The sequence below is a fragment of the Tupaia chinensis genome, unplaced genomic scaffold (genome assembly GCF_000334495.1).
Source record: "Tupaia chinensis unplaced genomic scaffold, TupChi_1.0 Scaffold000081_1, whole genome shotgun sequence".
In the NCBI taxonomy this organism is placed as follows: Eukaryota; Metazoa; Chordata; class Mammalia; order Scandentia; family Tupaiidae; genus Tupaia; species Tupaia belangeri.
In genome coordinates this window covers 1,115,005-1,131,316 of record NW_006159542.1, presented here as the reverse complement: position 1 = coordinate 1,131,316, position 16,312 = coordinate 1,115,005, and the positions used below count along the sequence as shown (strand labels likewise).

The 16,312-nt window shown below is 45.0% G+C and overlaps 1 protein-coding gene across 6 annotated transcripts in view; it reads right to left on the bottom strand.

Annotated features, from left to right (window-relative positions):
• PALM2AKAP2 (PALM2 and AKAP2 fusion) overlaps positions 1-16,312 on the bottom strand; it is a 403,573-nt gene that overhangs the window by 256,647 nt on the left and 130,614 nt on the right. For all 6 annotated transcript variants that reach the window (XM_027769417.1, XM_027769396.1, XM_027769405.1 and 3 more), the window contains exons 4-5: positions 3,565-3,679; positions 2,723-2,744 (exon numbers count right to left, since the gene is read on the bottom strand). In XM_027769417.1, the coding sequence (XP_027625218.1) occupies positions 2,723-2,744; positions 3,565-3,679 (137 nt within the window). The remainder of the gene's footprint in view (positions 1-2,722; positions 2,745-3,564; positions 3,680-16,312) is intronic.

The window sequence follows — 16,312 nt, the reverse complement described above, 5'->3', positions numbered from 1 at the left end:
ACATAACAACAGGGTGTGTGTGTAGCAGTGCTGTGGAATGTATATGGCCACGAAATTATACTCAAGACTGGAATAAATTACTCTTATTGCCAAGTACTGTGTAATCAAAAGCCACTGGAGGGGCCAGCAGGTGGCATGGTGGTAAAGGCAGTGGACACCCACATGGCCGACGGTGGCTTGAATCCCAGATCCGGCAGCTTGAAAATCATGCCAGAAGTGTGTGTGTGCATGTCCCGAATCCCAAGAGGAGAAAAGAGGAGAGGGAACTGTGGCATTGTCACCCTCTCTGGGGGTGATTACTCACTGTCTCTCTGTCTTTCTCTAGTGAGCATATGTGCCCTATGGCAAAAGCCTAAAAAGAAATAAGGGAGGAAAAGACTACTGGAGGCCTGCAGTAGAATGGTGCTCCTTCCTCTGACAGGTATGGGCACATGCCTAGAGTATCTGCAGTGGGGTCACCACAACACACACCAACAGACATTTCCTGGATGTCTCACAATCTGGGCATGTTTTGCTGACCACCTGCAGTACATGTATAGTTAATATAATCCAAATTGGACCTAGATTCTGTAGTCAGTGTGTCTCTGAAATAGTCTTTGCCTTAAGACATCATTCTACAATAATTTGTTGTTATTTTTAGAAACAACAGTGGGTTGATTCTCAGAGGGACTTGGCCACGCAGGGCCTTTGAAATCAAAGAATGAGAAAATAAGGAGACATTCCATAGCCCCTCAACTGGGACACGTTTCAGTGTTTACTCTCAGACCACAGAGCGACCTACACATTGATCACATTCTCCATCCTTCAAAGCTTTTTCCGTGTCAGAAATGGTGTGATGTAACCCCAGGCTTACTTATAACACAGATGTCAGGAATCACCCAGGGACGACCGTGGACACTCCTGCCTGGGCCAAGATTTCTAAGGATCCCTAAGATGTTTTCATCCTCTCGCTCCTGAGGATGAAGGAACGAGAAGATGAAGACATCCTCCCCCACCCTGGCAAAAATGTGGTGGACAGAGTCTGAAAGCAACTTTCTCTGCAGGTTGTTCCCAGTCATGACTGGATCATGACCAGCTTAGGTGAATGGGCAAAAACAGTGGAAAGTAATGCAGGAGGAAACAAGAGGAGAAGTTCAGTGTGGAAAAGAAAGCAATGGTTGCAGAGCATATGACATGACTTTGGTTTTGCCTGTTAACAAGTCATAGACTCCATAGATTCCTATACCCTATGCAGCCTTCTTAGGGACAAGACAGACAGGCTCCTTCCCTTCCCTAATTAACAAGAGAAGCCTATGGCTGGTCCTGGTCTGAGAAGAGAAGAGAAAAAAGAAGGGAAAGCACAAAGGACAACGTGTACTCCTTGGGCCTGTGGGTGTCTGTGGACCACTGCCCCATGTCCCAGCCCAACCTGACACTTACTGCATCGCTGCTGACTGTGTGAAGTATCTGGGGTCTTCCCTAGCACAGGGCATCCCAGGTCTGCTCTCTATACTATACCTCAATTCCCCAAGGCCATCTCCTTAGGCCATGCTCCACCCCAAGGTACACACAAGGGCCCTGATTCAGTCACACCCTAGAGAAGGTCAGCTTTTCTTCCTAGGACTGTTGTATGTAGGTCTTCTTCTGGAGTCCCTGCTGGGTTGGCCCTGACCTGTCCTCACCTAAATGCATTAGAAGCATGAGGTTTAATTTAGTACCTACCCAAGGATCACCCAGGGAGACCCAGATCTCCTGCCTTCTACCTGCTGGGGTAAGAGGAAGGGCTCGCACACTTTTTCTTGGGAGGAGAGGGGAGGGGAGTAAGTTAAAACTATCCTTAGTGCAAATGTCTTTGGCTAATCCAGAAAAATGTATATATTTTTTTTCCAAATGACACTGGGAAAACACTGATGTCAACTCTTATTCTAGTTTCTGATCATCTTTCAAGTCAAGAGGTTGAGCTTTTAAGAACCAAGTAAGCAGATGATAGTCTGGTTCTTCCAATAAGTCCCTGCATTTCCAAGCAGATCTTTAATAGCTGAGAGCCAAAATAAAAGCAGAAACCATGGGTTTGTAGCTGATATCAGGGCAACAAGATGAAGGACGAGAGGCACATGATCCCTAGGTCATTCTTACCATCCAGTTAAAGAGGGACAGGGCCGGGTCAAGGTAGGGAAGGGAAAAGAGAAGAAAGACCCACTTCTTCCAAGAAAGGGTCAGGAAGTCTGTTCCCACCCTTCCTGGGCTCAGGCCAACTATTCCATACAAAGAGAGAAGTTCTGCCCACCGTTGCTTCCCTCAAAGACTAGAGTAACTGCAATTTTCTAACTCAAAGAAAAAAGAAAAATCAGATGCCTTAGCAAAGTTTCCTAAACATCAGTCAATGACCTAATGGGTGTTGCAAATTTAGGAGCTAACCACCAGAATGAATGGGGTCTTTCCCTCAAGGAACCTAGTCTTCACTGAGCACCTTTCAAGAAAGGCTTAAGCAGTGCACCCTTAGGAACTAATGAGAGGCCAGTGTTGTAAGATTATTAACATAAGGCAAGAAGCAGTTATTGAAAGAAAGGTGGTGAAGACATGGAATGTGGACTTTCTCAGTGTCCTGCAAACCGTACTGCTCCTTCCTCCTGAGGCCTTTACAGACCAACACATTGTATTTCCAGGTGAGTCTGTGTTCATGAAACGTGCTAAGTGGACGAGGATGAAAACATTCATCCACAGACAGGCAGGGGGCACTTACCTCCATCCGTATTGGAGAAGCTCTGTGGAAACAAAAGCAGGCAGAGTGTCACAATTCATGCAGAGGTATAATCCTTCATCTGTTTAACTCAGCTCCCCCCATCCACCTCCAAAACCTAGAGTTTGTCTGGAATGTGCAACCCTAGTGCTATCTTTTCTTCTAGGAATTTGTCTGGGATACCTATAAGGGAAGGGTTTACCATTCCCACCTTATACCAAATTAATTTGGTTGTGTGGGAAAGTGATCTCAAAAACTCCGTCTTAAAATTAATTTCATTGGATTGATTTTCTATTGCTGATAGGTACTAAAGAGGAAGGAATTATAAAACAGAGGGAAAGTCCTGAGATATTCGGAGTCTCCTGGCTTTACTCTTTACTACGCAGTGCCATTCATTTTTATATACAGTAAAATTTCATGTATTTACACTGTCTGTATTTGGAATTCATGTTCATTTCATAAGGTGTAATCTCTGGTCTTTTTATAAATGGTCATTCAAAAAGCAAAGTATAATTAAAGCCATGAGGAGCATGTACAATCTGCTTAATAGGAGTTGGACCTAGAATTGAAGGGTCCAATAGGAGAAAATTTTTCAGGCATTAGGCACATTAGGGGTTGGGACAGCAGGTGGATGGGTTAATTTAACTACTCTTCTCTGTGCTTCCTAGCACACTAAGTGGACTCACACCTGAGTCCTCAGGGATGACACCTGGCCTCTGTTTTACAGAGCCTGTGGCTCAGACTCCTCGTCCATACCAACTGGCCTTTCCTTCAACTGGTACCACTGTGCTAGGGCTTCCTTCCCCATGGGCATACTTTAGAGAAATCACATTTGTTTTTTTCACCTTCTGAAAGTCCTTGAAGGATTTTTCTGTTTCCTTTAGTTTCTCCAGGATGATTTGCTCTTTGGCAGATATCTGGGACTCTTCACTTTCTAGTGCTTGTATTTCCTGCTCCAGCCTGGAAAACACAAACAGAGGACAAGGTACTTTATTGTCCTGCTATCCATGGGCAAGAGAGCAGCTCCTTCCTGTTGGGCTCTTATGTGCCTGGCAGTCTCTGTTTTACATTAGGCTGAGGAACCAGGCCAAGGTTTTCCATTACAGAACACCCCGGTTTCCAGCTATGCCACTGAGCAGACATTGGTGAAAGGAAAACAGCCCAGAGCTACTTCCACGAGTTTATAGTCACCACTCTGCAATATGCATTGGCGTCTCCTCTCCAACCCAACTCATGCACCCATTTCCTATTTGGAGACAGATTATTTTTACACAGCATAGGCTATAACATCTGGAGGAAAATAGCTTCGTAGTTTCCTAGCTATCTCAGCTTAAATGATCTTCCCTGAGAGTGGCCAAAGGGTGCAGGGCCAGTCTTGCTCAAGGGGAGTATGATGCTAAGAAGTGGCTGATGGCCAGTACCTAGGGGGGCCTGCTGTCCTCTTCCCTGGTAGCCGGACTGCTCTTGCCAAATAGAGTGGAGATAGAGGGGATGGATGCAACTGTCCTTATTCTTCCAGAACTTCCCTCAGTCACCCTCTATATTTCCTGAAGGGAAAACTTCAGCATTGCTGGGAAACAGGGGCTATTCCTGAACAGCAGCTGCAGTTATGATTTGGGATTCAGTGAAATGACAGTAATAACCATTAGCTTGTACTGAGGACTTAGTCTATGCCAGGAACTTAGCTTAGAATTACAAGGATTATTGGGGCCAGCAGTTGGCATAATGGCTATGTCACTGGACTCTTGTGTAGTCAACTGCAGTTCGAGTCCCAGACCTGGTGGCTTAAACTCACGCCAGGTGTGTGTGCATGTGTGCCTGAGATCCCAAGAGGAGAATGGAGGAGAAGGGACTGAAGTGTGGCCAAACCCCCTGGGGGGGGTGATTTCTTGCCTTTTGTCTCTCTGTCTCTGTCTTTCTGAAGAGTGCACATGCCCTATAGCAAAAACCTCTTAAAAAAATTACAAGGATTATTTTCTTAAACCTTCCCAATTACCTTATGAGTGGGGAATGCTCATTTGATGTGGCAAAGCTAAGCATGGGAAAGTTAAGTAACTAGTTTACTTTGCACAGTCTTGATGCAAGGATTCAAACCAGGAAGCCCAACGCTAAGCTTTACTCCTAACCACTGGACTAAACTTACTCTACATGTGCTTTACAGTGTGGCACATATTTCCTGCCTTGTTAAACACTGCACGTGCTGGCATACTAGGGTGGTCCTGACAAGGAGTAATATTTCTGGGGTTATGGAGAGCTAGATGTCCCCTTGCCTGAGGACTCTAGACTGCAGTGCCACTGAATTATTTTGTCTGCAAGTGTGCATTGATTGGTCCATTCATTCGATCCAGACACTCATTCATTCATTTTTGCGTTGGGGCTCTTCCCCCTCGGTTGCGTTGGATACTTTGCTGCTGACACTGGGCCTGCCTATATTAGTCCTCTTTCTTTCCTGCCTCCTCTTCCAACTTCTAATCCGCTTTTGGGAACTGGCTAACCAAGCCTATTAGACTTTGATGTGAAATAGAGTCCAGAGCAAGATCTTCTGAGAGGGATGAAACACCAACATGTAAGCATGGATTTAGTAAGGGACTTGCTATGCCCCTCATGGGCCTTATCTGTTTCCTTCCTGAGTATCAGAAAAATAACCTCTGAACAGAAGAGACTTTGCAACAATCACTTTGGGTTATAAAACCAAACCCTACATGGAAATGTAACCTTTGCAAATGAAGAAACATTCAGATACATATATTGTTTCACTCAGAGTCAAAGTGCAAGTCTTGCAATGACTTTTTTTTTAAGGGAAATTTTTGTTACAGGGCACATGCACTCACCAGGGAGACAGAAAGTAAGAAATCACCTCACAGGGGGGATGGCTAGGCCACACAATCCTTTTTCCTCCATTCTTCTCTCAGGATTTGGGGCATGCATGCACACACACCCGGCATGAGTTGCAAGCCACCAGGTCTGGGACTTGAACCACAGTCAGCCAATGTGGGAGTCCAGCAATAGAACCACTATGCCATCTGCTGTTCACTGACTTTTTCTTAAGTTTATTTGTTTATTTCTTCCATAAATAAGACAAAGAGTGAGGAAGAGAGACACAGAGAGAGACAGCTGCCCTAAGAATCCCAATGTACAACCCATCCCCAGCTTCAGGCACATGACCGTATCCCATTGGGGAGAGCTCTCTCTTTGTCTCTGTCTGTCTGTCTCTCTCTCTGGCAAGTACATGTGCTCTCTAACAAATGGAAAAACATATACGTGTATGTCTACATACATTTATTTATCCTAATCATACCTGAATCTAAAAGATTAGAGGGGCCAGCCAGTGGTGTGGTGGTTAAGGCAGCTGGATCCCACATAGCCAGCTGGGCCATCCAAGTTCTGGACCTGATATCATAACGAACATGCCAGGCATGTGTGTGTGCATGCCCCAAATTCCAAATGGAGAAATGGAGAAGGGACTGCAATGTGCTCATTCCTCGTGGGAGTTGCTTTCTCACTCTCTCCAGTGAGTATAGTACCCTCTAGCTAGCTATCTATCTATCTTAATTAATTAATTAAAATGACTAGAGTGAACAGAAGCTACCCTCTCTCCCCATCCTTTAATTCTTAGAGAAATCTGGAAGAAAACAGGGCACTCTTATGCAGATTAAAACTGAGAAAATAGTGGGCCAGCAGGTGGCATGGAGGTTAAAGTGCTGGATCCCACGTGACCAACTCTACAGTTAAGAGTCCAGACCTGGTGGGCTTGAAAATCACACTGGATATGTGTGCATACATGCCCAAGATCCCGAGAGGAGAATGGAGAAGGGATTGCGGCATGGCCATCCCCCAGGGGGTGATTTTTCACTTTCTGCATTCTCTCTCTCTTTGTCTCTAGTGAGTGCACATGCCCTACAGCAAAACCATCTCTAAGTAACTCACTTCTTCTGGTGAAGCAGCCAGAAGTAGCGAAAGATTTGCTGTGACCTGATGCCTACAGCCTGCCTGGCCCTATGGGTTTCAGGACTCTCTACTATATAGTTCAGGTGCTAAAGATTTGGGTCATGATAATGCACTGCGTAACTGAGAAGGATCAGAGAAAGAAAAAAAAAAAAAAACAACGAAACCAAACCTGTGCGATAACAACTGAGTTTCACCCCTAAGGGAATGAGTGAAGGAAATAGACAGTTTATACAGTTCTACGCAAGTCAGATGCAGGAAGAAGGTTTTTGGCAAAGGCACACATGGTCTGCGACCAGGTTCCAAGGACACTGGATGGCCCTGGCTGCTATCTTTCTCAGGAAAATCGAATCTGCAGCTGAGCGGCTTCCCAAGAAACAGTGTCACGGGGTTAACAGTCATCCCAGCCAAGCCCCAAATGGCAATGTTTGTGGTTTCAAGACTGAAATCGAATGCAGTCTTCTCTGGAGGAGCCAAATAGGTATTGCCATGCTAAAAATAAAGAATGGGCAGGAAGTGTAATTTATACACAAGGTTAATCGAGGCTCTTTAGGCTGTGACAGGTGCAAGTAACAGCCTCTGACCGGCCTGCTCAGTTTCTTCTGAGTAAGAAGTAGACTGTAAAAAGCTGGAAAGAAAGGTGACACACTGCAGCTATGAGGGTTTAATTTACTGGAGATGAGGTTGCAATTGTGGTCAAATGGTCTTATAAAACCTACTTAACCCCAATAGACTATCTCCCCTGGAAAACACCGACCTCTGGTTCTATGAAGTGCATTGCTCACTCTCTTAGTTCAAAATTCATCTGTGCATTCATCCATCTAACTTCAAGCAAACACCTTCTTTCTTCTAGGAACTATCCTGTGCATCAGGAACAGAGAGGTAAATTAAACATAGTGTCTGTTCATGAGAGGTCTTGGTCAAGAACGCAGCATAGGGGGACCAGCAGTGAGTGTAATGGCTATGTCGCTGGACTCCCATGTAGTCGACCACGGTTCGCATCCCGGATCCAGTGGCTTAAATTCACGCCGGGTGCATGTGCGTGCGTGCCCAAGATCCCGAGAGGAGAATGGAGGAGAAGGGATTGTGGCATGGCCATCCCCCCTGGGGGGTGATTTCTTACTTTCTGTCTTGCTGTCTCTGTCTGGTGTGCGCACGTGCCCTATAGCAAAAAAAGAAAAAAAGAATCTTATTTTCACTATTGAAGATATGGAAAACATTAAAATAAACACTCATATGTCATCAGGGGAACGCAGAACAGTCATGAGAACACATCAACTCCAATACTGCCCACAAAGAGAGAGCAGAGGAGAGAACGATGTGCTGAAGAGCAGTCGGCTCGCCTGGGAGTGTGTGGAGGAGACTCCAAGTTGTCTGCCCAACAGCTCACCACCCCTGCATCCATACAAACAGAGTCCTTATCGGGGATGGCAGTGTGCACAACTGAAAGTACACATCCAGCTCCCACTGAAGATGAAGGTGGCTGCAGGACAGTTCTGGCCAATGGGATCTAAGTATTCAATAAAAATTGTTGAGAGGCTGGGACCAGCAGATGGTATAATGGTTACATCACTGGACTCCCACATGGTTGACAGTGGTTCAAGTCCTGGACCTGGAGGGTTGAAACTCACACTGGGTGTGTATGGTACGTGCCCAAGATCCCAGGAGGGGAATGGAAGAGAAGGGATTATGGCATTGCCATCCCCTCTGGGGGGGTGATTTCTCACTTTCTGTCTCTCAGACTCTCTGTTTCTCTGGCAAGCACACAAAAGAACCTCTCTAAATAAATAAATAAAATCTTTGTTAAAAAGGGACCAGCAGTTAGCGTAATGGCTATGTCGCTAGACTCCCACATAGTCGACTGTGGTTCGCATCCCGGACCCAGTGGCTTAAAACTCACGCTGGGCGCGTGTGCATGCGTGCCCAAGATCCCAAGAGGAGAATAGAGGAGAAGGGATTACGGTGTGACCATCCCCCATGAGGGGTGATTTCTCGCTTTCTGTCTCTATGTCTCTCTCTGTCTGTCTGGCGAGCGCACGCACCCTATAGCAATAAACCTCTCCAAAAAAAGAAAAGGAAAAAAGAAAAAAAATCTTTGTTAAAAAAATGTTGGGGGACCAGCAGTTGGTGTAATGGCTATGTCGCTGGACTCCCATGTAGTCCTCCACGGTTCACGTCCTGGACCCGGTGGCTTAAACTCATTCCAGGTGCATGTGCCTGTATGCCCAAGATCCCGAGAGGAGAATGGAGGACAAGGGATTGTGGCATGGCCATCCACCCCCGGGGGGTGATTTCTCACTTTCTGTCTCTGTCTCTCTACCTTTCTGGTGAGTGCATGCACCCTATAGCAAAAACCTTTCCAAAAAAAAGTAAGAAAGAACTTACAGGAAAAGCTCCTTAAAAGAGAAAGGATGGTTGATTCAGGAAAAGCTCCTTAAAAGAGAAAGGATGGTTGATTGAGTGGTATATGCCCTTTGTCCCTACCCTTCTTCTTGTCTGGTACAGGGACCTGGTGGTAGTTTCCAACTACAGCTGTAACCACTACCACAAGTACAATGGCTTCCAATAATATAAATCACTAACTTACATTTCTGTATGGCAGAGGTCTGCCATGGGGTCACCAGGCTAAAATTACCGTCTTGGTGAAGTTGTGCTTCCTTCTGGACACTCTCAGGGAGAATTTGTTTTCTTGCCTTTCCTGCACCTGGAGACCAACCACATGCCTTGACTTTTGGCCAACCCCTCCACCTTCGAAGTCAGCTATATAGCACCTCTCTGACCACTCTTCCACAGTTGCCCATTCCTCCCTTTCCTGTCCTCCGTCTTCCAGCTTTAAACATCTGATGATTACATGATGCACAATAATCATCTAGTGAGCTATTTGGAGACCATAATTCCCCTTTGCCATGTAACCTGATGTATTCACAAGTTCTGGGGTTTAGGATGGGGACACCTTTGTGGGTCTGTGTACTGCCTCCCAGAGGGAGGCAGAGCAGTGGTTTTGTGTTCACAGGGGCAAGACAACGCTAAGGGTGGCTGAGTATGCTGAATGAGAAAAATGGTCTGGATCCCAGACAGCATGATGGAGTGACTACCTCATCTTTAGACTGTCTGGCTCCAGATTTCTCCTGATGAGTTTAAGCCAGAATTGTGATCCTAGCTGAATGCAATTACCAACTGTTAAACAAGGTGATGAGAAAAACTTAACTGTTAGGTGTTGGGTTAGCTGGGCCTTGAAGGATACATTCTCCAAATAAAAAAGAGAAAAAAATGAGTCAGGCAGAGGAGTCAGCATGGGCCAAGGCCCAGAAGGTCAAATGTCCCTTACTTCACCCAGGTGCATGTGTCTTTGAGTGGCCCTCAGCTGACAGTGGCTTAGCACAGTGCTTCAGGGCCTCAACACTCCTATTCCCTTTCCCCAAGGCTCAGTGTGTGCTTCCCTTCTGCTGTGCCTTGCCGGACCCCAAATACTGGGCCCTCCTGGACCTTCTGAGAATCTACCTCCCTGTAAGACCCAGGAAGAGGAGGAGATGGGGGAGCATAGCTGACAGGGACACTGTACCATTGACTCTCCATGCTTCCATGATCATCGGCCACACGCTGGCCCTCCTTACTCACAGGAGGCAATAGAGGTTTCCTTTGCCTGAGTGTCTGTGAGTCAAACCTAAGATATAGTCTAATACAACTCGGTTTATGAGAGTTGCACTATTTAGAAAGGGCTTTGTTGTCATCTCAGGTGGGTTTTGTTTTTCTTTCTCCACCAGTGATGATGATAGTACTAATTATACAGTAATCCCTTTTCTTTTCTTTTCTTTTTTATTTTTTTTTTTTGAGAGATTTTCACTGTAGGGCACGTGCGCTCGCCAGACAGACAGAGAGACATAGAGACAGAAAGCGAGAAATCACCCCCCAGGGGGGATGGTCATGCTGCAATCCCTTCTCCTCCATTCTCCTCTCGGGATCTCGGGCATGCACGCACATGCGCCCGGCGTGAGTTTTAAGCCACCGGGTCCGGGACACGAACCGCGGTCAACTACGTGGGAATCCAGCGACATAGCCATTACGCTAACTGCTGGTTCCCATCCCTTTTCTTTTGTGTCCACTTTCTATAGTTTCAGTTAGCCATGGACGACTATGGTCCAAAAATATAAGATGACATTTTGAGGGAGAGAGAGAGAGAGACCACATTCATATGACTTTTATTATAGTATATTACTATAATTTCTCTGTTTTATTATTATTTATTGTTGTTTATCTCATACTATACCTAATTCATAAAATAAACTTTATCAAAGGTACGTACACATAGGCAAAAACAGTATATATAAGGTTTGGTACTATCTGTGGTTTCTGGCATCCACGGTGAGTCTTGGAATGTATCCCACGAATAGTGACTGAAATACTGACAACTCCAGGGTAGTTTCTAGTTTTGTTGCTGCTGTGTTAGTTTTTTTCTTTTCCTTTTTTTAATTGCCAGAGGGTACAAGTATTCATGAGAAAGAGAGAAGGAGACAGTACTCTTCAGTAGGGGGTGTGGTTATGCTACAATCCCTTTTCCTCCATTTCTCCATCCTGCCAGGATTTGGGGCATACATGCACATATGCCCAGCATGTTTTTCAAGTTGGCAGGGCTGGGATTCAAACCATAGTTAGCTATGTGGGATCTGTCTCCCTTAACCACTAGGTTAAGGGGCCAGCCTTTGTTTTTGTTTTTGTTTTATATGACCTTCAAGAATATGCAGAGCTAACACAGGTATTTTTTCATGTTCATAGAACCAGGGAGTAGAAGCCTAACCTAACTGTCCTTCAGAAACATGAAGTCCACCCAACAGTTCTCTCACCTCTGCTTGAAATCCTCTATACAAGGGGAGCTTGCCACCTCCCAAGGTGACCTGTTCCCTTTTTTGGTTAGCACTGACCATCAGAATGCTCACTCAGACTTAGGCTAAGTTCTTTCCTTACAGTTTTCACAAACTGTCTGAGTTCTCCCCTTGGAAATAAAGAGATCAAGTTAATAAACACCATGTCTTATAAAAGCTCTCCACTCTGGAAAACAGGAAGACCCTATGTGAATGGAACTTATTATCTCTGGGGCATGGATAGGAATTAAGACCCAGTAGTGTAGGTTAGGAGGTGGTGGAAAGAGTAGAAAGTGAAAGGTACAGAGACAAAGAGGAAAGGGGACTTCTGGGCTCTCTCATGGAGTGAACTCAGCACCGCTGTAAGCCATGACAAGAGATGCAATCTAACAGTATGTTCACGGGGCCAGCAGCAGTGCAACTGTGATGCAGTGCAACAGCTCTGTGATGCTGGATCCACATGGAAGAGTTCATGTCCCAAGGTCTCCCTACACATGACAGGTGTGTGCACATGCGCACACACACGTGTGTGTGTGTGTGTGTGTGTGTGTGTGTGTGTGCGCTCGTACTGCAAAGGACTGACAAGGCTGGGAGTTGATCACAGTGTGAGGACCCTATTGGGGGTGGTTATCTTTCTGTGTTTCTGTCTCTCTGATAGAAGAAAAAAAATAATAAACTTAAAAATAATGATCACAGAATCCCTGGGGCTCTAAGTATATACCTAAACAAGCTCTAAGCGAGACCAGCACATATCTGAGGCTGCACAAAGTCTTGACATCTTTCCTCACTATTGAGGGATATAGGGCAGGGCTACCCACCACCGTAGGCCAAGTGCACCATCCCGTGCATCTCAGTAAACACTCCCAGAATTAAAGATGCTGACGGATTGGCCAACGATGCATAATTCAGAACTGTTCTCTTCTCTCAAACTGCAATTTCATAGTTGAGCAGTCAAGTGGAGTGCCTGTCTGGCAGACCTGCCAAAACAAGGGCCTCAGGAAGAATGTTTGCTGCTAGAAGAGGAAAGCTACCCACATCTTTATGCATTCAGCACAAGTAAAGATGTCAAGAGGCTGCTAGCTGCTCAGCTTCCATCTTCCTCCTCCGTCGGAGCAACGCAAACCTTATAGAGGAGCTGGGCATATATGGCTATCCAGAATAAAGTCCACACTTCCTGGGACCCTTTGTAAGAAAGTGCAGCATATTCTGGCCACAGGGATGGAAGTGAAAGTACTGTAAGGAAGTTTCTAGAATGTTCTTTTTTAATCACCAGAGAGCATGTGCACTCATCAGAGAGAGAGAGAGACAGAGAGATAAAGATCCCTAGATCTGCCTGAACCTGATTTTCTGATCCCTCCTTTGGGTCTAAGACTATTTAGTTTCCCATCTCTCTCTCTTTTCTGTCTACCTCTATCTAGCTATCATCTGTCTACCTATCTATCTACCTACCTATCTTAATATATCTGTTTTTATATTCTAGGCAGAACACTGGGAAGAATATTGTTTGTTTTAACACAAAGAGATGCCACAAAATTCATTTTCCATATTTCAGGAAGACAGAGCATTTGTTTCTATGACATTCCCCAAATATTTTTCCTCTGTGACTCAATTTGTAGGGAAACAGCTTCCTTTTATTTAGATGAATATATCTGGAGTCAGGGCAGTTCATCTAACTTGTGAAAAAATATTAGTGATCCTTAAATAAACAGAGGATTTCCACTTCTCCTTAGAAAAGAACAAGGTCTTGCTTGACTATAAGGTATCAGTGGAAACTCAAGACCATTTCATTTTTTTCACGTCATTCCCTAAGACAGAAATATGACAGTGAAGAGGATAGTTCCTTTAAGAGTTCCTAACATCCAGCTCACATCCTCTCCTCTGCTGAAAAGCTCCTGGTGGCTCTTCATCACCTCCTTCCCGAATCCAGTCAAACTTCTAAGACTGGAAGTTCACACCCTCCATGCTCTGCTCCCTTTCCAGACTTACACTTCCTCCATACTTCACCCCAAACTTACTAAATGCTGTCCCACGAAAAAGCCAGGAATGACTCCGTACTCTCAACTCCATCTACCAAAAACACAGACCTAATAATAAAAACCCAGTGGAATCCTGTCTCTTTAGTAATGTTTTCCTTAATTCACCCCAACCTTACATGGTCTTTCCTTCTAAACCTCCATAGCACCTTTAGCCCCCTCTGGTACTGGATGTACCCTGCCTCATGTGAGTGTTAAAGATGTGCTTATCCTCCCCACCCTATCTGTACTACCCTCTCCCAAGAATGGGCTTACTGAGGGAACCAGCAATTAGCATAATGGCTATGTCGCTGGACTCCCACGTAGTCAACTGCAGTTCGAGTCCTGGACCCGGTGGTTTAACACACACTGGGCGCGTGTGCGTGCGTGCCCAAGATCCCGAGAGGAGAATGGAGGAGAAGGGATTGCGGCATGACCATCCCCCCTGGGGGGTGATTTCTCGCTTTCTGTCTCTCTGTCTCTCTCTGTCTGTCTGGGGAGTGCACGCGCCCTATAGCAAAAACCTCTCAAAAAAAAAAAAAAGAATGGGCTTACTGAGAGACAGGACTATAACGTGCATTATTATTATACCTCATATTCTTCCCTGTATAAAAAGATGCTTGATAAATATTTGTTGAGTGAATAAAAACGAAAGCAATACAAGAATATACTTTTAAAGGATTCCATAGCAAAAATAACTCCAAGGTGGCAATATGGGTTTGGGGGAAAATCATAATATATTTTTCTATGCAAAAACACATCAGGACTTTTCCAACAACCCAATAAAAACAATTTAAAAAACTCTGGCTTGGTTTTGCTACTTTCTTCCAAATATACTAATTTAAATATTCAGTGTAAAAACGAACCTCAAAATTGGATTGGTTTGTATCTTGATCCAAGTTAGGGCATAGTAGCATTTTTCATTACTAATTGTGATGCAATCAAATTTAATGCCAAATAAATAAAAAGTTCTCTCATAAGTTTTCTTCAGCCCAGGGAGGCCAGTGTTCTCTCTCTCTCTCTCTCTCTCTCTCTGTTTATTCCATCTAAAATCACATGACTCACACTATCTGAATCTGTGCAAGTTGATTTCTGTGACAGGAAATCATTTCTCAACCTCAGCTGCTGAGCATTGATTTCTTGAGTGTGATTCTCATTTGAGTCTGTTTCATCAGAAATGAAAAGTTTTGATTACATGAAAGTGAGATGATCTCCTTTCAAAGCAATGCATTCTCAACAGTGTAAACCCTTTCTTTCCAAGAAATGTCTTTTTTGAAGACAAGATAAAGTCCCATCTGACTCACCTTACCTCCAGCCTCTGACTCAGACTCGCCCGTTGAAGCCCAGCACTTCCACCTGGACACCTGACCTTGCGCAGATCCCTCTGGGATGGCCCTCTCCCCTGTACTCCAACCTTTCTCTGAGATGCCTCCTTCCCATTTGTCCATGAATAAAGTCAAGTCTCTCCACACTAAAAATAGGTGAACTTCTCTTAACCTCACATCCTGTTCTGGCTAATGTTGAGTCCCTCTTCCAGATTTCTCCAGGGGCAGTCACCTCTCGCTGTTCAACATCCTCACATCCTCATCACGCCTCACTTTTACTCCACTCTGCCTGCTGCCCTCACTCCTGCTGTATCTGCTCTTGGTAAAGTTCATGACCTAGCAGCCAAGTCTAGTGGACACTCTTCAGTGTGAATCTACTTAACTCATTTTTTAAAAGAAGTATTTATTTTTATTTATCATTATTATTATTTTAATTTGCTACAAGGCATGTGCATTCATCAGAGAGAAACAGAGAGAGAGAGAGATAGTGAGGAAGCAAGCTGCCAGGTCCGGGACCTGCACTATGGTTGGCCACATGAGAGTTCAGTGCCTCAACCACTATGTCGCCTCCTAGCCCCTAACTAATTTTTTACAACACCGTGAACTGCTCTTCCTCCTCTTTGTAGGCTATTATGCTGTATTTTCAGTACGGGTTCCTCCTTCTCTCCTCCTTTGTTAAATGTTTATTTGGTTTACTGTTCTTACTCAACAGTTTCTCTCTGGATAATTAGGCCCAGCTTCGTGCTACAATTCCTACCTCCAGGGTGACAGGTACCTAACTTACAACTTCAGCATCTCTCCTGAACCCCAGCCTCAATCTGCAATTGCACTGTGAATTTCTCTGCCTGGATGGGCCACAAGTACCTCAAACCCCACATGTGCAAGCAAGCTCTCCTTTCTCCATAAAGCTGTGCCTCCAGTTGGTATTCTTTAGCTCAGTGGGTGGTACCACCAGCAGTCCATTCTAAGAGGGATGTCATCCGGACCTGGAACTTGCCCTTGTCTTAGAGTCACCACACACATATATCTTACTAGCTACTGAGTAAATCTCGTTCACATCTCCTCCTCTTCAGCTCTAATACGGGCTTTTCCTTCTTTCTCCCAAATCCCTGTAATAACTTTCTAACCTATTTGCTTTCCTTCATTCAGCCTGACCACCCTCAAATTCAGAGTATGCCTGGACACACACGATGGTACTCCCCCGTGGAAGCACCTCACAGGTGCTCTGCCAGAAGCTCCTTAATAAAACACACCACCAGCTTTTCACTTACCTCCAGGAAAAATTTTTTTGAGCATCTTTGCACAGGGGGGTGTTCTTTTTGCCTCAGAGCCTTTGCTCATATCATCTCCTCTGCTGGGATTGCCCTTGAGTTCTCCTTCTCTTAAGAATCTGCTCAGGGGCTGGCCCCTACAGCATGCTGGTGAAAAGACCTGGATCCCTCATAGCTGACT